Below are 20,743 nucleotides of genomic sequence, written 5' to 3'. Positions count from 1 at the left end.
AGTGATGGGAGCAAGAAAAACTGTGTGACCTCATTAGCAGCATCTTTGTATTAATTAGACCTAATGCAGCTGTCAAAGGTTGAATTGGTCTAACTCTCTTGGGCTGTGTCCCTGCTGCTGGCAGCACAATTTTATGTGGTAGATCTTCATTAAGTCAGCCTTTGTCTGTCAGGCCAATGAGTTCAAAGTCAATACCCTTTGAAATGAAGACAAGTAACTAAGAAACTGCAAACCATAAAGATGTATGTAGTAAGAGCTGAACTGACCTGATTTTTATGTTGTCTTTCCCCATCACAATCCTATGTAGTTGTCTCCCCTTGATGTTCTTAGCTTATTTTATTTTTCCTCTGCAAAGCACCATGCATATCTATGACTGTACATAAGTAATAAATAATGAACTCTTCTAAAGGTCACAGACAATTGTTTCCTTAAATAACCAAAGAAAATTTTATTTTATTCAGTAAACACAGAAAATAAAATTAGGTTAGATTGTTAAATAACTAAGGGCTGGGATGCTAACACTTGCTTAAATTATAGAAAAAGTACAGAAGATTCTCAATAAACCTAATTATCTGTTATTTTAGCAGAGATTGTAGCCACTTCTGACCTGCCACTTTGTCCCCTGGGCAGCCTATCCTTTCACAACGAAGCCAGGATTTTTCTGGACTAGAATTATGTTAGATCATGTTTAACATATGCTAAAGTACAACTTGTCCTGACTAGAGTTTTAGAAGGTATTCAGGGGTGGCCTTAGACTAGCTGCCAGCAACTGGTGCCCCAGGCAAACCATGCAATTGGCACCCCCAAACCCCAAGGGGGGGGATCTAGGCTGAGGTTTTGGTAAACTGGGAAACATTTTGCCCCTTTTTTCCTTTTAATGTTTTTTAAGCATTTTTTTTAAACAGAGGCTTAATTATTCGGTTTGTCCATCCATCCGTCTGTCCAACCAATGTTTCGGAGATCAGATAAAATAGAGACATGAAATTTTCAGAATAGATTTGTACAGGACGGCTAGATGATATTTCAGTCTGATTTCAAATAAAAATGCATAAAAATGTTAATTATAATTTTTATTATTACAAATCCAAAATCATCCATTACGCTATCCTGCTTTAACTGCCATTACCACCACATCCAATATAGAAAGAAATAAGAAAACTCTTCAATTAACTTTAACCTGTATTTACAAAACACTCCGAATAAAAAAACACTCTGTGCTCTTAAAACATGACTTTTCTTGCTTTAAGTTTTGAAAATTCAGTCACTAGTTCTTTTAGATCCAGTTTTCCAGCTATTTCATGCTCTACTGACATTGTGGCAAGTCCAACAAGTCTCTCTTGCACCATCGTTGACCGCAGATATGTTTTTATCAATTTTAACTTTGAGAAGCTACGTTCCCCACTAGTTACGGAAACTGGCAAAGTTAAAAGAATGCGTAGAGCTATAAAAATGTTTGGAAAACTGAGTTTATTTTCACAAACAAACTTCAGTACTTCTTCAGGAGTGGAATGTTTCTTAAGTCATCTTGAAAAAGCCTGAAGCTCACTACACAAATCTGTAGCATCAATGTCTTTTGAATTTTCATGAGTCAATGCCAACTCCAGTTTTATACAAAATTCTCTGATCTGTTTTGCTGTTTTCTTTTGCAAGTGGTAGATATAATTTTGAAAGCCAAATACTGACTCGAGCTGCTGCATCTGTTGAAATCTTTCGTCAACCGAGTGAATAGCAGTATCGAGGACTGCGAAGTAGAAATTCACTTTGAACCTTTGTTTTGGGTTTTGAATGGGTGTGTCTCGTCCTTCATACGAAAACTGCTGTTTCTTTTACCGAATGCGAACTGGCTCTGGGTCAAATTCTGTCGGAAAGTCTATTTCTTCAGCAATCTCGAGAGAATCTACCAGTGTTCTTTCAAACCCTTCATCACTTTTGAATTCCTCCAGAATATTTTTAGTTTGCTGCAGTTTTTGAATAGCAGAATGTATGTTCAAGTTCTTTTCCTGAAGCTGCTTACTCTCTAAAAGGTTAATTTCTAAAAGGATATTATACTACAAAATGAGTGAAGTCACAAATTTGAACTTGGAAAGGCCATTTGCAAGAGCTTCTGCATCTGAATGGGCCATATTGCCAGATGATCCAGTAAAGGTAGTATCATCAGAAATTTCAATTAGGGCATCATAAATGTTTCCAAGTTCATAGCGAAGAGGCTTCAAAGCATCAGTGCAACTCTTCCATCTTGTCTAAGTGGTTTCACAGTTAGAGAATTCACATGGCGAGTCAGAATCTCCCAACGGTGTGTTGAGCCTGAGAAAAACACATAAACATGTTGCACCAGGTCAAAGAAACTGCTTGCCTTCAAACAGCATCTAGCAGCATCATTGACAACGAAATTCAGAGAATGCGCACTGCAAGGAACGAAAAAGGCCCTAGGATTGATTTCCATCATTCTCCTTTGCACACCATTGTCTTTACCCTTCATATTACTCCCATTATCATAGCCTTGGCCAAGTAAGTTTTCAACAGATAATGACATTGTTTCAAACTCTTGTAGCATAGTTTCAATCATAAATGCTCCAGGTGTCTCCTTCAGTGATACGAAACCCAAAAAATGTTCCTTTATGAGCACTTCAACATTATCTTCATTTGCAGACTTTTCCATAGCCACAAAACGAATGACAATCATCATTGGTTCAACATGACTCACATATGGTGTACTGTCCAGTATTATTGAAAAGTATTTTGCAGAATGGGCAGCTTTTACAATTTTTTTAATGGCATTTGCTAGGATTTGAATCAGTTCATTCTGCATATTTATTCCTAAGTAATGAACCTGTGTTTCATGATCACTTATTTTACATAGATGCTCCTTCATGACTGGATCAAACAAAGCTAGGTATTCAACAAATTTTAAAAAGTTTCCATTACCTGGAGTGTATAATTTTTTATTTCTACCATGGCCGCAGAATGCTAAGTTTTGCCCACCAAGAACTCTCACTAAAGTAATCAGACGCTCTAATATTTGTTGCCAATATTCTTCTTTTTCCTTGATCACACGTAAATTTTCTTCATCGATAGTTTTCCCTTTTTTCAATCATAATTCAAGTTCTTTCCAATTTTGAAAATATTCCAAATGTTCTGTATTTCTTTCATGTGAAGAGAGAATTGAAGATATGTTTTTCCAGTCCTTCGAACCATTTTCAGTAAGTGATGTACAATTGCTTGATTTTTAAACAACCTGCAGCAAAAGCAAAACACAGAGTCCTTCGACCCTGAATATTGTAACCAGTTTCGATGAATTTCCTCCCCATTAATGAGTTTCCTCTTGCAATGCTGAGCAGAGAATTTTCTTTTATTTCCATCCTTAGGGAAGGGAAATTCATTAACTTGTTCAGGTCCATGTTCCACAAGAATTTGCCACACACTGTCATCACATCTGGGCCATGAAGATGTTGTGAGCTGCCTTCATCTACAAGTAAGTTTCCATCATTTTGAGTTTCCAAACTGCTTTTTTGTGGATGTGAGCTAACCTCTCCAAGTAAAATTCCTTGATCTGGATGCTGTGAACTGCTTCCATCTTTATTTGGATTAAAGAGAAGATATTTCAGGAAGGATCCCTGCTGTTTTGCTTGGTCCTTTTCCTTCTCAGCCTTTCATTTATGATACTCAGCTCCCGAGGGTTTTCTTTTTCCTCTTTCTGCCATTGGGCATTTGAATATTGTTATGTACTGTGCTCCCGACTGCAAGCATTATAGCGTTAAGGATGGCTGACACATCACATGGCTGGTGATTTAAACCACATTGCAACCATCCCAACACATCTTTTCACTGCTTAAAGGTTCAATGTTTGGTAACATACACACAGTTACCTATTAAAACAGTTAGTTATAGCATTTACACAGAAACAAAATGACCTTTTTCGACGTTATAACCGGACACCGGTTGTTTGGAAAATAATCCCCTTCCTCACGGCTACTTGCTTAGAGTGTGACGTCATCTCTTTCATAGTCTTTTAAGCATTAATGCTGTTACTTTCTTTTATGGACCTTATTTATTACATGTGAACCAGTTACAACAAAGAAAAGTTCATAATTATACATCCCGATAATAATGCTAAGGTTTAAGAACGCTTAAAGATACTCATATTGTGGATTTATAATGCTGAAAGACGTTATTCTTTATTCTTTGGCACCAAGAAACACAATTTTCCACAGTATTCTCTCGATTCTTAACCATCGACCGGCGACGTGTGTTAAAATGACTGTTTGACATGTATCAACTCAGGATATCTCCGCTCTACATGAATTTCCAGCTATGCGACCTTGATGTATATTCGAGTTTGGTGTCACTAGCATTGCAGCTCTTGCCGCTGGCGGATGTGTTTCATTGTGGCTGAGTTATTGCTTATCCAAATTGTGGAGTGGGTCATCTTGACCCTACGTCACAAATTGAAATATTTTTTTTGCTAAAATATTCTTTATTTTTGCAATAAATAAAAAATGACATAATAAATTCTCAGAAATGTAGAGAAATGAATTATAATTCATATTCCCTCCGTATGCGCATGGGAATTGAAATAATGACATCTTTGGGTTTTTTTTTTTTTATTTGATTTTTTTCCCCCTTGAATTTGGCGACCCCCTAGTTCACCTATATGGATGGGCCGCCCCTGAAGGTATTAGTTATATTGAGCTAGCTAACACGGACTAACATCACATCTTTAAATCCTAATCTAAGGAAAGTCTCCGACATCTTGTCCTGTTGGTCGCAAAATGGAGTCAGAGTGTCTCTGACCTCCAAGATCTGTTTAGAACCTTCTCACACACTTTTGAACCTCACTCTTGAGAATACCCTGTTTAATTCAAGTACATTCTGATGAGCTTTGGGGAAGACATTAAGTCAAGGTAATATCTGATACTGATTTTGTGAGGTTTCAGTAAACATCTTGATGACTCAAGTAAACTGTCCTTGGATGTTCACCTTCCCAATCCCAGCACTATTATCTCCTTATGGTTGCATTTATCCTCATGTATGAATCATTAGGATGCCTACAAGTCATCCAAGGATGATAGAAGCTTGGCACAAGTTGAGTGAGAGAGTTCTCCACTTTACAATTCTGAATTCTAGTACAGAACTAGAAAATTAAAAATCATAGTAACAGAAGTCAATGAAAATAACTGATCATGTTGGTTATAGCATGTCACCCTCATTAAATAACTCAGAATACTTTAAAAACAAAAAGAAGAAAAAAGCACTTCCATAAGCAGCTGAATGGTATTTTATCTTAGATTTTTGATCACAGCAAATGCTGCAAAGAAATCTAAGATGCTCACAGAAAAATCTTTCAACAGACCACACTTCATCTCACCAGGTAACAGTAAGAATTAAACAGAATCTGCAAAAGACAGGACACCTTGCAAAGCAGGCTAGTAGTTTGCAACTGTGGATGTGGGAACAGAATACATGTGGACAAATATAAATAATGAGACACCCACTCAGAGAGAGAGAAAGATCCTGTGACTTAGTCAACCCTACATCATTTACGCTTATATAACTCTTCACCTTATTCTTTAAATATAAAGTATTCTCTGTGATTACAGATTGAAAGAAAACATTTAACCATAACTTTGTGTTCCTTAGAAAAAATCAGAAATTCTACTACTACATCAGCTGAAGTGTAATTAACCTTTAAACAACACCAGGATTCATTCTGAATAGCATTAACCTTTCAACACAGTGAAAACAACAATTGGGCAATAGAGCAAAGAGAAGCTAAACTTATTATGCTTGGAAAATTGGTTTTGGATGCAGGCCTATAGTGCAATTTGAACCTCTGAATCCTCAGAGATGCATAATATCTTTCTACAGCATTTTGGGGCTGTTTGTTTTATTTCCATAAATTACCGTCAGTGAAGACATTTTTGGTGACTTTTTCACAGTCTCTATGGAATTCAGTTAGATATCTGTCATGCAAAGAAAAATAAATCATTTCTCTCTGGTGATCCGCTGTCGTCAAAAGCCTTGAAGACACTGCCATAGTGCAGACCCATTTCCCCCACACATTGTTGCCTCTTTCAAAGATTAAAAAAATAGAAAATTAAAAAGCACGGAAATGTTTTATCATTTCTCACACGTGCAAATGTGCTTTTATATAAATAAGTCAGTTACTGTAGTGGAAAGTAACAAGCAATGAGCTACCTTACAAATTCTAATGGGGTGGGGAATACCCTTCTGGAACTTCACCAGATCTTTTTCTTCTTCAATCTCTACTGTTATTCTGAGCACAGAGACTATGATTTGCCCTTAGTCCTTGTGAGGGTCCCCTTATGCGAAGAAAGCTCCTTGAGCCCTCTTCTGCTGCTCACCCTCACAAGGGCCAGGGATAATCTAGCCCTTAATGTTTTTTGATGTGCTGCTGCAATCCAGCCAGTAAAAGGGACACAACTAAACAAACTGTATTCTTAGATTTATGCTGATACTGGTGATAACAGCAATGATGCTTCAGACCATCAAGGAAGAAAAAAAATTATCTCCAGGAGAAAAAAAAGAGAGGAAAGTATATTAGGCAGTTGTAAAAAAGTTCAGAGGCAAGTTAGGAAAAATCCTAGTTGTCAGACAGCAGCCTTGGACAAACAAAAACCAAAGCTGGTCAAGCAAAATGGTACTATTTACTGCTTATTGGATGAGCTGCTGACCAAACTCTTGTGAATTAACTGAGCAGCACATCCTACCAGAAACTAAACATGACAACTGGTCTGACACCTGTTTCAGGGTACATGCTATTGAATGGATCTGCCCACAGGCAATAAGAAGTGCTGCTATTATTTTGTGCCATTTACAAAGAAACTGAGGTCACAGGCCAGCATTCATGTTTTTATTTCAGATCAGATGTACCAGTCAGTCCATATGCCTCGGATTTTCACGTTCTAGTGTGATTACTACTATAGCTTGTAATTTCGTTGAGAGATTTCTGTAGTGCTAATCATTGATGTATATGTGCACCTCACAGATATTAATGGGTTTACACTCCCAGCACCCACGTGAGGCAGGGAAATATTATCCCCATTTTACCAATAAGGAAACAGAGCACACAGTGATGAAGAGACTTATGCAAGGCCATACAAGTAGTCTGTGGCAGAACTAGGAACAGATCGCAGATCTCGTAAGTCTCACTCTTGTTCCTTAACCACAAGACCAGCCTCCAAAACAGATTCAACTTAAAAAAATACAAACGCACTCCTTTTGGCTACAGAAAAATTGGGCCAGTCATATTTTCTTGTGGACAATCAACTATGAGATCTGCCTTGTCCATGAATAAGTCATCAGCAATGGCTTCCTAGAGAGTTTGGATATCTCATTTAATTAAGCAAGTAAACTTCTGGATGCTTATCCAAGCCTGTTAGGGGTGCAGAACTGCAAAAACAGGCTCTCCTATGGGTGAATGATCAGGTCAATTCTTTTATCTAAGCTAGTAAACTAGTAAACTCAGCCATTTTATATACGTATATTACAATTTGAGGTGGTTGTTTTTTTTAAACTTTCCAATTCTAGCAATATAAGAATATGGAACTGACTAACACTGAAAACTTCTTACTATTATAGAACAGCTGGAACTATAAGATTTTTTTTAACATTTTATAAAATATTTTTTCTTAAAAAAAAAAAGACTAACTTGAAAGTAAGGCTGGTATGGAAAGAATTCCAGCCTATCCCAAAAGAAGGTATCAAGGTTATTCCCTTCCTACCACTCTGTCCCTTTTCTGGTTTCTCCTTTTCTTCCACATCAATGCTAAGCTATTGATCCTGACTTCAAGGCTCTGCATAACACTTACTCCCACCTGTGATATATCCCCTACCATTCTCTTCCCTCCACCCTAACTTGTCTTTTCACCACTCACTTTTGCTTCTTTTACTCACTTCCAACTTTATGCGCTTTTTCACTCTGCCCCTGAGACTTTGAAATGCCTGAAATCTGGTATTCTCCTCCTTTAAAAAAACCAAATGTCCTGAAAACATACCTGTTCCATGAAGCTCTACTTCAAACTGTGTGTTTGTTGTCCCATATATTGCTTTGTATTGTATGGAATTGTTCCTCTAATCTCTTTGGGGCAAAGACTCATTTTATTTGGCACATTTACACTGTATGCAGGGAAGGGTACATAAACAGCACTATATAACTGAATAACAAATACATTTTCACAGTATCTTATACCCTAAAACATTAGGATCAATTCATCCCTGGAGTAAAAGGGACACAACTCCCATTAAAGGCACTGACTTACCACTGAGCTGTGAATGTGATCCATTGAAAATACATCTGCATCTACATTAATATACATACAAAAATGACATTAAAAACATTAAGTTTGCAAAGTCAAGCATTCAAAAATTAGAAAATGCCAGAATTTAGATTGTCCATGCAGCCTTAAACTGTCCCCTTGTGTATATGCATTATGATACAGTCTTTAATTACATGATCATATGCTATTTTTTCCACAGGAGTCCTGCTTCAGTCAGTGCATAGGATGAACCTGCTCTTGGGAAGCATCACGGCTGTGGAGTGAAGGAGGCTGTTTCTAGGATTCAGTCTCATTTGTCTAAAAATCTGAAGGTGTATAGTGAAAGAGGCAGGGCACCACATGAAGAGATATGACGCATTTGTGGTAAGATAGATGAATACCACACAGGAGAACTTAATCTATCCCTGCCTCTGATGTGGCCTTCCTGTATGTTACTGAGCTACCCACTTAACCAATATTTTGGCAGATGGTCACTAGTTTTGAGTTCCTCATATTTTTGCTGTCCAACTTGATACACATGGGGCTTGATTTAAGTGATGAGCCGACATTTCAATTCAGTTATTAATAGTGGTAGATGGTCAGTTCCTCTGGCAGTAAGACAGCATGGTATGGGGGAAATGAGCACAGTGTTGGGAGTCAGGAGATATTTAGTGTTAATCTTAGCTCTGCCTGATCCACTGAATGGCCTCATCAGTAAACAAATAAACAAACAAACAAACAAAAACACCCCTCCCAAAACCTCCTTTTTCACTGGGCAGATGTAGACATAAATTCATTAGCATTTGTGAGGCACTTAGATACTAGTCTGATGGACACCCATGAGAAATTAATAATTCTGTATTATTTGCTTTGGATGGTGTGCAGTAAATAAGGAAGTGGCCACACACTGAGTGATGAGGATAAAAAAAATATTGAAGAACTACCTAGACATTGAATGAGACGACGGGGAGATTGACCCTGTAGAAAAAAATAGTGTATAATTAAAGACTATCATAATTCATAGGCACAAGGGAGCCATGTTAAGGTCAAATGGGCAACATAAATTCTTGCGTTTTCTAACATTCATGTGCTTGACTTTGCAATCTATGTAACACTCTTTTAATATAGGGTTTTTTTGTAAGTAGTTTATAGGGCTTTTAAGGAAAAAGGTAAACACTAATTCTATTATGTACATGAGTAAGATTTGAATTCTAGGCCTTCAGCACTGCAACTTAGCTTGAGCTATAGACATTAGCTTGTAGCAAGAGAAAGGTGTACCCTAGCAGGGGAAAATGGACTGCTAGCACCAGGTACTGGATCCAGCATTTGGTCAGGGGGAGCTCAGACTGGCTCCCTCTTTTACCTGCTGAAGAAGATTGTGGACTCCTGTCCCATGTAGTGCCACTTGATGGGGCTAAGGGGAGCATGACCTGGCTCTCGCCTCTTCCACTCCACACTACAGTTCCTCTGACAGCAGCAAGTTGTCTGTTTTCAGGATTTTCAGTGCAGTGTCTGTGGCTGTGGAGGTGGCAGTGTCAGCATGGGCCCATTTCTTTAGAATGTTCATGTTTAATTATTATTTTGAAAAGCTACCAACATTTTTGCTGACAAAGGAAGCATGCACTTGGAAATGGCAATTGTCAACAGTTTATAACAGCTAAACATGAATGGAATTTCCTGGAACAAAGAGAAGGCACTTCTCTAGTCCGAAGGCTTTCTCCCTGCCAAATTACGAAGAACTGCTGCAAACACTGGAGGTGTGAGAGCTTCTCAAAAAAGGTCATCAGAATCTTTTATAACAGAAAGTGTTAGGCACCGTAAACATAAATGGTTGCCATCAGCTCCTCCGATAATAAATTATAATCAATGAATCACAGTATGTGTAACTAAACAATGGTTTCCTCCTTCATGAGTCATCTCTTTCTATTCTCCCCCTTACAATGAAAAGCATGAGATCTCACATAAATTGACTATATGATATTGTGTGTGATACTTGGGCTTTATACATCATCTTGAGGTGATATCATGGCCCCTCCTTCTCTCTGCCCCTCACTATGTTGGTCTCAGTCCACCAGCTTGAATTTAGCAAAATCACAATAAGACTGCCCATAAGGCAGGCTAGTACACTTTCTCCCTTTGAATGATCTCATAAACTGAGGCTAAGATGCTCTGTTTGAATCTACAAGGAAGGCAATTCCATTGTGATTTTGCTAAAGTAGTCAGGAAGCATTCAGTGGGAAACAGATTGACATCTTTTTATCCTTAGAGTCAGTAGAAAACATTGTATTTTTCTTGTTTTTTTGAACTCCCAGGAGAAGGCTTTGCCTCAAGGGAAAATATTTTTAGTACATCGGCTTGAGTGTATCTGCTGCCGCACTGAGTGCAATTCCAAGAAACATAAGTTTCTACCTACTTGGCAATGGAAAGAAAATCATTGAAAACATTTCTACAGAAATTAGAGTCTAACGAATATGTTGGATTTCTTAGATCTTCTTCCTAATAATTGCATCACCTTTTAGCCCTGGTGCCATAACTTTAGAATCCTAACAACATTAATAATCCCATTAAGTTATGAAATTATAATAGTAAAACAATTTTAAGGTCTGTCTAAAAAGACCCAGTTAGGATGTGATCATGATGTGAATTTATAACAGCAAAATAATGGAAATGCATGTCTGTGAAGGCCCAGTTATGATGCCATTAAAATGCTTCTGCCACAGAGTCTCATGATATTGAAGAATACTACATATTACTGGGGATATAGTTATTCCATCTATGCAGGCTGTGTATATAATGGATATAAATATAATGTTCACCACTTGTATTGTAGTATTGCAATCTACAGCACTTGCATTTTGCTAGGGGGCAGGTAATATCACTATGTTTTTGTGGGCCCTATAGCTATGATAACCCAAGGTGTCACAGTGTCATTGGTACATATTAGGGGAAGGTAAGGCTGCAATGGCAGGCTTAATTCTGATTTTCCTTGCTTGTGTGTGTTAATCTTTTAAAGAGGTATTACCAAATAAATATTTTATAACACAGAATCTAATATTGTTACTACAAAAAGATACAGGAACATTTATTGTAATTTCCATATTTGAGGCGTGAGACTACTATATAACTATCTAAGTATTAAGTGTGTTCTGTTTTCTTAACTTTACAAACAAGGTTTCAATTTACATAATTTCTGAGGAATAAATTCATACACATTTCTGTAATGAATCTTAGTTAAGATTTGCCAGAAATCATTTTAATTCCACTGTAACAGTGTAGCCAACCTTGAGTACAGAATGAGCCACACCTGGCAGAGATCAGGATGACTGCCCTATGAAGAGCAGCAGAAGAAGGCAATGCTCAGGGATTAGAGACTGCCAAGAGTGCGCAGGCTCTAGCAAAGAGTCCTGACAGTTAGGGCTCAAACTTCAGCCAGGTAGGGCCTGAAAGTGGCCTGCCAAAGCAGGAAAGGCCCCAGGCAGGAAGTCCTGGGAGGAGAAAGAGAAGCTTTTGTTTGTGTGAACTTTTGGCTGGACTTGAAAAATGAACAAACATTCAAAATAAAGTTAATAGTGCACAACTCAAGAAGGGATGGGAATGAACAAAAAAGAGTCTATGTTTCTTGAACAGTCCAAGAGGGGGAACTGAGGCAGGCTGCCTGTAGCACGACCCTAGGCCATGCAGGGTCACAGAAGAGGTGGCCAGTCCACTACAACTGGTATAGTTGGCAGGATTTGACAGAGTCATCTATTATTAAGGAAGGACGTGGTAACAGTGCAGCAATTGGAGGAAGCTGTTCATCTGATGTCTGAACAACTGCAATGGACATAGGCAGTTCTTCTGCAGGAACAATGGCAGCTGCAGAAGGCAGAGTGGGACATGCAGTGGAAGGTACAGATGGTGGGGTTTGGGGCCCAGCAGTCCTGGCAGGGAGACCACTGCCTCCTACATGAGAGTAATCTCTGTGCGTGTTTCTGATGTGGCAGATAAGGGCACAGAAGATTTGAGTGCCGCAGGAAGCAGTATGAATACTGTGTGGGGACATATAAGAAAAAATAGAAGCATGGGAGGGTAAGGTCCCAGAGTAAGGGTCCACCCAAACATTTTAGAGTGGAGAGACAGGACACAGTAAAAGGGTATGTCCTTCCATAATGAAGTTGGTGGGAAGGGAAAATCCCTGAAGACCAAGAGAGAGAGACAAAGAGATGGGCAGTCAAGAGGGGAGACAGTTTGTATGTTACAGAAATACATCAGCCCCAGCTACCAGTGGTCAGGGAAACACATGGGGGTGATGATGGTCACAGCAACCTCTACTGTGATTGAGTGGAGGGAAGAAATAAAGCCAGAATTGGCTGCTGGGCAACGTGCTCAAAATGTGGGAACCCATAGGGAATGGCAGGGTTGTATTAGCATTTGGGAGAAGGGAACGATGACTGAGGCTGTAATAAAAGTGGACCTTCCCATCATGGCAACACCTCCTGCCAAGGTGTGAAATAGAGCCCCAGGAGGAGACGATATAGGCAGCATGACCTCTTTGGTAGAGAAGTATCAGCTGGAATTAGCTGCTATGGAAGAAGCCAGGTAGCTTGCTCTGTTGTATGAATTCAGCCATCTATCTCGGTCATCAATTAGATATCTTCATTAATTTTGATGAAAGACTAATCTTAGCACCACACAAATAACTAATGTCTTTTGTCTCTAGCAACAAAGTATATGAGCCTTCAACTAATATAAAAGCAAAGACTATCTTAAAGGATGCTTATTGGTGCAAATTCTGCCCTCAGTTATATCCCTGCATCCCTAAAGAAGCCAGTCAGGGTGCACGGGTGTAAATGAGAACAGAATCTGATTTACTGTATAAAAACCTAGCGAGTAAACTATTGGCGTCAATGTAGAGAATTCCATCTGAAATAGGCTAAATACCTTAGTAAGACAGCTTCTGTCATTACTTAAATTTTGTAGGATAGTCTAATTTTTACATGCTGAACATTTAGGAAATTCAGATAGTTCCAAAACAGTCAGGAACAAAGGGACAAGAATTAAAACAGTAGCAAAACTGAGCTAACGTGAAAATGAGAGAGTTCCAACAAAACCATGTGCTATAAAGATAAAAGAAACAAATAATTTTAACACTGTAGGGTCACAGTCTACTCATTTATGCCAGGGTAAATCCAGAATAGCTTCACTCATCAGATCAGATTTTTAATATAGTTCTTCTGGATGTCTATTGCTGTAATTGAAAGCAAAATTTCAAACAACAGTAGGTCAAAGCGCATTACAGATCTTCTATTGTGCTGACGAAAGATCCACATAGCCAGTTACTGTGTGGCAAGCTAGTGGACTGTAGATTTACACCCCGCTTGCCATGCAGAAAATCCTGAAGACAAGCCCTTAGACTACAGAGAAAAAGAAAACACCCAGGACTATCTCAACAGTATTTGTGTAGCTACTTTTGTTGACTGACCGTAAAAAACAAAAAAAAAATTTAAAAATTACTGTTTTCATTAAATGCATTTCAGCCATTTAATACATTTAGTGACTTGCAAAGTCACATTTAATAGAAGAAAAAAATTATTTTTCTTAACAAGCATTAGTGTTGACAAAATAATAAGTAGACAGACTACAAATGTAATTTGTCATACAGTAGAAATATATAGATTTGACTCACCTAGCCATCCTGATCCAGAATTGGGTATGCACATGTCTGTCTCAGCACTGGGCAACACAAATCCAACCACAAAAACCTCTACCCCATCAGCCATTAGTGCCATTCCAAGAACAAAGAAGAGGGCCCACTGAAAACGGCCATGTCCGCACTCTTGTATAATCAGCTCATACTGCTGCGCTAGCTCCTCTTCATCAGCTTTCCTTTCTGTTTCCAGTTCATGACGGTCCTTATATTCATCATGGATGGGCTGCTGCAGGGCCACTATTCCATCCTTGCCTTGCCCTATGTTTGGGATTCCCTGATATTCCCCCTCGTAAATCTCATCATCTTCATCATGCCCTTCAGTTGCTTCACTTGACCCTTCATCATCATTGGCTTCTCCATCATAATTTCCTCCTTGTGTATAGTAGTCTTCATCATCTTCCTCATCCTTGAATTGTTTGTAGGATCTCTGCGTATACCCATCCTGAACTTTGTCTACCGTTTTATTCACCTTCTTTACAGTTTGTCTCTTCACCTCCTTGGCAATGTCCTTAGCCCCTTTCACTAATGAAGTCCTGTCTTTGTATGTGTCTTCCATCTTGTATTAATGTATGATGGTCCTACTGCAAATGGATCTACTGATTCTGTCTGGAATATCTATTCTGCGCTAGACGTCAACAGTGGAGATGCGAGAACATGTTCAGCTTCAACAAGATATCTGCAAAATATAAAAAGAGAATATCCTTATTTATATTTTGTTCCCTCTTAGATGCTCCTTCACACTGGTACAGTACCATATTAATAATTGTTTGGGAGCTACAGCTTTCAGTGGCTGCATTTCCACAACTATAACAAAGGGCTCCAAAGATGGTATACATACATTTTCTTTGAATGTTATTAAGAAAATGCTCTTAAGAAAATCCCTGTTTCCCTACACATTTGCACTATGGAATTTATTGTCTGCTGGTGTCTCATCCAACATTAATTTTCAGTCTGAAAGAAAAAAATCTCTATACTAGTGCTTTAAAATAAACATAGCGTGTTTCCAATTTATGAAAAAAATGTTAGGGATGAACATGGCACCACAATGTCATTTTTTAAGAAGTTAATTTATGCTTGTGAAAAGTGAACAGATGAACAGTTATGGACACATAAGTCTATTTACAAATATCAGCTGTGCAAGCTTCCCCATATTAGCCCATCAATGTGCTTCAACTTTGATCCAGAGGAGCCACATCTAGTGATGAAAGGGTAGTCCAGTCTTCATAAAGATTCAAAGATTGGTCCAAAGTATGTTGAAATCAATGGAAAGACTTCCACTGACTTCAATAGATATTAAATCATGCCCTCAATCCTTACTGCCGGTTTTAAACTGTAATGATGTTGACACCTGAACTAAGGAAATGGACTGAGAACATTAGCTAATTGCACATAGGCCATGAAACATTCTGTGGTTAATGCCTTTAGTCATGTTGGGTGGTATTTCCAAAGCAGCTAAGTGATTTAGTACATAAGAATGGCCATACTGAGTCAGACCAAAGGTCCATCCAGCCCATTATCCAGTCTCCCGACAGTGGCCAGTACCCCAGAGGGAATGAACCTAACAGATAATGATCAAGTGATCTCTCTCCTGCCATCCATCTCCACCCTCTGACAAACAGAGGCTAGGGACACCATTCCTTACCCATCCTGGCTAATCGCCATTAATGGACTTAACCTCCATGAATTTACCTAGTTCTCTTTTAAACCATGTTATAGTCTTAGCCTTCACAACCTCCTCAGGCAAGGAGTTCCACAGGGTCTTATGTTAAGTTGATTTTAAAGTGTGCCTCCCTCCAGTTAAAATTAGCATATACTATAAATGGGAAGGGGCTAAAGAAAGTTATTTTGAAGAAGTTTTGCTTTAAGAAATATATGACTGAAAAAGTACTCAAACTGATATAAATTAAAAACTGAACCGGTCAGATTAAAAGCCAATATTTGGTTGTTTTTTTTTAAATCAAATTCCCTTCCTTATCTCTAATACATTCAATTATTTTTTCCCATTTTTGCTGTTTGCATAAACAAGTAGTTCATGCAGTGGTTCTCGTGCCTCAACATGCAGTGCTTGGGGTACAAACAGTGCATAGGAATGTTTAAAACCAAGATAACTACTGTTTTTGTTGAAAACAATTTGATTCATTAAACCATTTACATTAATAATAGGTTTAAACTCCCCCCCCCCAAATGTTTTACTAATTGGCCTTTTAAAAATAAAGAGTATTTTACATTTAAGGTGGAATTTTCAAAAGTGCTCAGTATCGGCTTAACTCTGCTCCTCGCACTAAAGTCAATGACAGTTTTGCAACTGAGCTCCGTGGGAGTAGATCTGAACCAATGCTGATTCCTTTTTAAAATCCACCCTTAAAGTAATGTGTTGTACTGAATATTTATCCTTAAAAGTGTAGTTCAGAAATCCGTTTTTAGATTGGCAATGTTCTGGGGCATAGGCAGAATTATAAAATGCATTATGAAAGATAGGACACAGTAATTTTAATAACAGAAAAAACTGAAGTAATATAATGTGCATCTAACCTTAAAAATCAATATGTTTAATGAAACTAAAAGAAATGTTAGGACTTTCTTCATAAATATTACCAAAAGTCACCACAGTTCTCTATATTTCTTTTTATTTCCTCAGTCTACATTAATTTTACACATTTTGAATGTTCCTCAAATCAATCAAAGGTCAGAGTACCCTTCAAATGTTTTATGCAAACCAAAGCAGTCACCAGCAGAAAAATTGAGCACTTAAAAAAATAAGAATGTAATATTTATGATGGAAAACTATAGCCTAATTTTAGACTCATATTGTTCCTCCTAAGAAGGTCTATTGGGCCAAGGCCACTGCTGTCATTAAAATTCTTTAGCTTTGAAAGTCTCCCTCAAAAGACATTATTGGTATGGTGACCATAGTCCCCTGAATATGGGATGCCTGGTATAATTACCCATATTCAAGTGAGTTCAACGATAATCAATCAAAACTATGCAGTACAAACATTCAAATTAACATCAGGTTGACAGAGCCCCTGTTAAAAAGAAATACTGCCTAGTTGGATTCTTTTTATTTACCTTCTTATCTTTAAGGCTTTAGGGTTCACACAGGGATGGGTAACACACGCACCCCTACCCTCTCTCTCTCTCTCTCTCTCACACACACACACACACACACACACACACACACACACACACAGAGGGAGAGATCACACACACACTCCCATACACCTCTCTTAGGCTAGGTCTACACTGGGGAGGGGATTGATTTAAAATATGAAAATTCAGCTACGCGAATAGCGTAGCTGAATTCGACGTATCCAAGCCGACTTACCCCGCTGTAAGGACGGTGGCAAATCGACGGCCACGGCTCCCCCGTCAACGGCGCTTACTCCTACCTGGGCTGGTGGAATATGCGCATCGATTCGGGGATCGATTGTCGCGTGCCGATGAGAGGTGATAATTCGATCCCCAAGAGATCGATTTCTACCCGCCAATCCAGGCGGGTAGTGAAGACAAGCCCTTACATAGGGGAGGTGACCGACAGACCTAACCCTCCCTGCCCAGTGCTCTCTGCCCTCCATGCCTGGCTGGGCCCCCGGGACAGACCCAGAGCGGGGGTGGGTGGGTGAAAGGGGCTGCTGTGGAGCCTGCAGGTTCAGGGCATGAACAGGCTGGAAATTGCTTCCTCCCCACCACTCCAGAGCTTAGCTGAGGAGAGGAGAGGCTCCCCTATGCCAGCGTTGTGCTGGGCCTTGGCACATGCAGGGCTCAGCTCCTCCAGGCCAGTGTCCCGGGCTGGAGGGCCTTGGGCTTTCCCAGGGCACCAGCCCAGCCAGAGGCAGTGGGGAAGGAAGGAGCCTGCCAGCCAGGCTGTTGGTGAGCTGAGCGCTCCTGCCAGGAGCTGGTTCTCCACACAGCACTGGGAGTGGGACGTGACCTGCCTTAGGGGATATGGAGGAACAGCAGGGCGTGGGCCAAGGGGCAAAGCAGGGAGAGGACAGCGAGAGGGGAAGCACATAAAAGGCAGATGGGTGAGCAGCAGAGGTGACACATAATCGGCCACCGCCTGGCACCTGCCCACACTCACCAGCCACCACAGCACACAGCCAGTGCCGGGGGGATGAGAGCCGAGAGCCGGCCTCATGCTGCACCTTTGCCCCGCCACCAGCCTTGCACACCCAGCCCCCATTGTCGGCCACTGGAGCCGCACCCCCCCACACACACACACTCTCACGGCTGGTGGGCGGGCAGCTGGCGAACAGAGATCTGGCCAACAGTACTGATGGGTGGGAAGAGGACAGAAAATACCGGTCAATCTGCCCATTTTTAAGAAAAAGGTGGGACACTTCAGGAGGGCTTAAATACGGGACTCTCCCTTTAAAAGCGGGACAGCTGGTCACCCTACGTAACATTAATTACTGCGGTGGCTGATGTCCACACTACCCTCCATCTGTCAGTGGTGTGTCCCCTCACCAGGAGTGCTTCCACTGACTGAAGAGGGGCAGTGTTGGGGCCGAGAGCCAGGGCTCTCAGCTCCATGCAGCTCCGCACTAGGGGCCCAGCAGCCATCCGGGGCTTCTCGCCTTCCTGCTCCCAGCTGAGAGTGGGTGGAGGGGGCAGTGTCATGGAGCTTTTCGTCTCCGCGCTCTCTACCAGGAACAGGGGGAAAGCTGCTCAGGGCTTCTCTCCTCTGGCGGGAAGATCTGCGCCTGGAGTCCAATCAGCTGCTCCTGGCGGGAAGCAGGGAGTCAGGATCCCGGGGGCAGCAGGGCTCCCAGTCCCAGCAGGGAGCCAGGCTGGCAGCCCAAGCCAAGAGCCTGGGTGGCAGCCTGGCTGAGAGCAGAGACCAGGCAGCAGCCAGAGAGCCAGCTTTCTTGTCAATTTCATGGCTGGAGCCGTGAAATTGACAAGAATGACAGCCAACAGCCAATATAAAGAACACAGTGTCTACACAGACACTGTTGCCCTAACTACACTGACATAAGCTCTATTCCTCTCATGGTGGTGTTTTTATTATGTCGGCATAGCAAGGGAGTTACATCGGCAGGAGGGGCATTTCAGTGTGTACACCTCCACTGTTTTATCGACAAGGCTTTAGAGAGAAAATCTACTGTTTTCTTGCAAGTTGTCTCAGATGTGAAAAATGACTAAGGAGAAATAGAAAAATATTATGTACTATGATATCATATTGAAATAGAATGCTTTTCAAAATTTTATTCAAGTTCTTTAATATTTTATATGTGACACAATTCACATGAGACAAAGGCCTATATCCAGAAAACTATGTGTTACTTTAAGCATGTGAGTAGTCCCTCTATACTTAAAGTTACACGTGTGCTTGTGTGTGTTGCTGGAATAGGGTCTTACATAGCAAAAAGTTTGACTACTGATCTGCATGCTAGGTAGCTCCACAAGGGGGATGTGGGGAAACCCCTGAAGCAGCAGGAGTCCCTAGGACCATTACATGCTGCCTCCTCCTAGGGAGAAAGAAAAGAGGAGTCGTGGAACAATGGATCCTCCAGTCTCATCCCCAGCCCACCTTTATTTATTTGTGCCCATGGGGCCCCTGCAGAGCTCACATCCACCGGAATGCTACCCTCCCCTTCACAGAGGAACTGTGCTGGTATTGCTGTTAAAGGAGCCTCTGCAGTCAAAGGGGTGGTATTTGCTTCATAGGGCAGGTAAATCCAATTAAAGGATAAATACATGAATTTAAGGAAGAGGAGGTACCAATATTTCTAAGTCACCACACCTCATGTCCAAAGGTGGGATCTGAATAGTATTCTACCTAGTTGTAAATCAAAGATAGACATGTGTAAGCCTAATTTATATTATTTGCCTTGTACAGTAATGGTTGCTGAGAAAATTATGGCTTTTCCTGTCAGGGAAACCACTGGAAGTCAAGCAGAAAAGGATTTCAAATGAATATAGAAATCAGATTGAAGGGTATTTAAAAAGCCTTCTGTCAGGGTTTTATAACATCAAACTGAAACTTAGAATACACATCCCAAACTAAGAGAATTAACTTTAATCCAAAAATGGATAAAAAAAATCCGTATTTCTGAAGCTACGCATTTTTTAAAAATTGGGATTCCAATAATTCAAATGGTTTGGGTAGGTGGATATGCTACAACCCAGACTACTTTTGCCTTTTTAAACAATAAAGCAGCCACTACACTGAATTTTCCAAATGAAATACTGCACACACTTGCCACAGTTCACTTGTTTTTGATTATTCGGTATGATTGCACATAATTGGATCTGTATATTCTACACCAATATACATCATAATTATGTCTTCATAAAAATTCACATACTCTGTTGCTCTCCTCATAATTACATGCCATATCAAGATAACAGCTGATGAAATTACAGTAATTACAGTAAAAATAATAATCCAACATACATTATTTTTAAAAACAAGGAAATGACCATAATGAAGATCATATTGTGGCAGCATGGTATGCAATAGCACTCTAGGGAGAGAGAAGCTGGGGTAATATGTTGGCTTACTAGGTTTTGAGAGATGCTTGTAATGAATAAATTCATCTATATTACAAAGCTGCAAGAAGGGGAATATCTGAGTGTTTGATTATTCCTTCTGAAACCCTATACGCTGTAATATCCAAAACTCAGTTTTATAAAACAACAACTCAGGGCCCAATTCTCATTTACATTAAGTCTCTCTTTATACTGCTGTGGTAGTGTAAAAGGGCCCTACAGTGAATGGAAAAGGTAACTCCCACCTACTTTATGATCCCTTTAAACTGTCAAATCAATGCAA

General features: G+C 40.0%; 1 protein-coding gene across 1 annotated transcript in view; it reads right to left on the bottom strand.

Moving 5' to 3' along the window:
* The window catches only part of SV2C (synaptic vesicle glycoprotein 2C), a 190,788-nt gene that overhangs the window by 134,271 nt on the left and 35,774 nt on the right, over window positions 1–20,743 (bottom strand). Inside the window, exon 3 of the mRNA XM_054031263.1 lies at window positions 13,942–14,641. Within this exon, the coding sequence (XP_053887238.1) occupies window positions 13,942–14,521 (580 nt within the window). The 5' untranslated portion in view covers window positions 14,522–14,641. The remainder of the gene's footprint in view (window positions 1–13,941; window positions 14,642–20,743) is intronic.

The sequence above is a fragment of the Malaclemys terrapin genome, chromosome 6 (genome assembly GCF_027887155.1).
Source record: "Malaclemys terrapin pileata isolate rMalTer1 chromosome 6, rMalTer1.hap1, whole genome shotgun sequence".
NCBI classification, from domain to species: Eukaryota; Metazoa; Chordata; order Testudines; family Emydidae; genus Malaclemys; species Malaclemys terrapin.
Note: the sequence above shows the minus strand (reverse complement) of the source record. Positions and strands in the feature narration are given on the sequence as shown.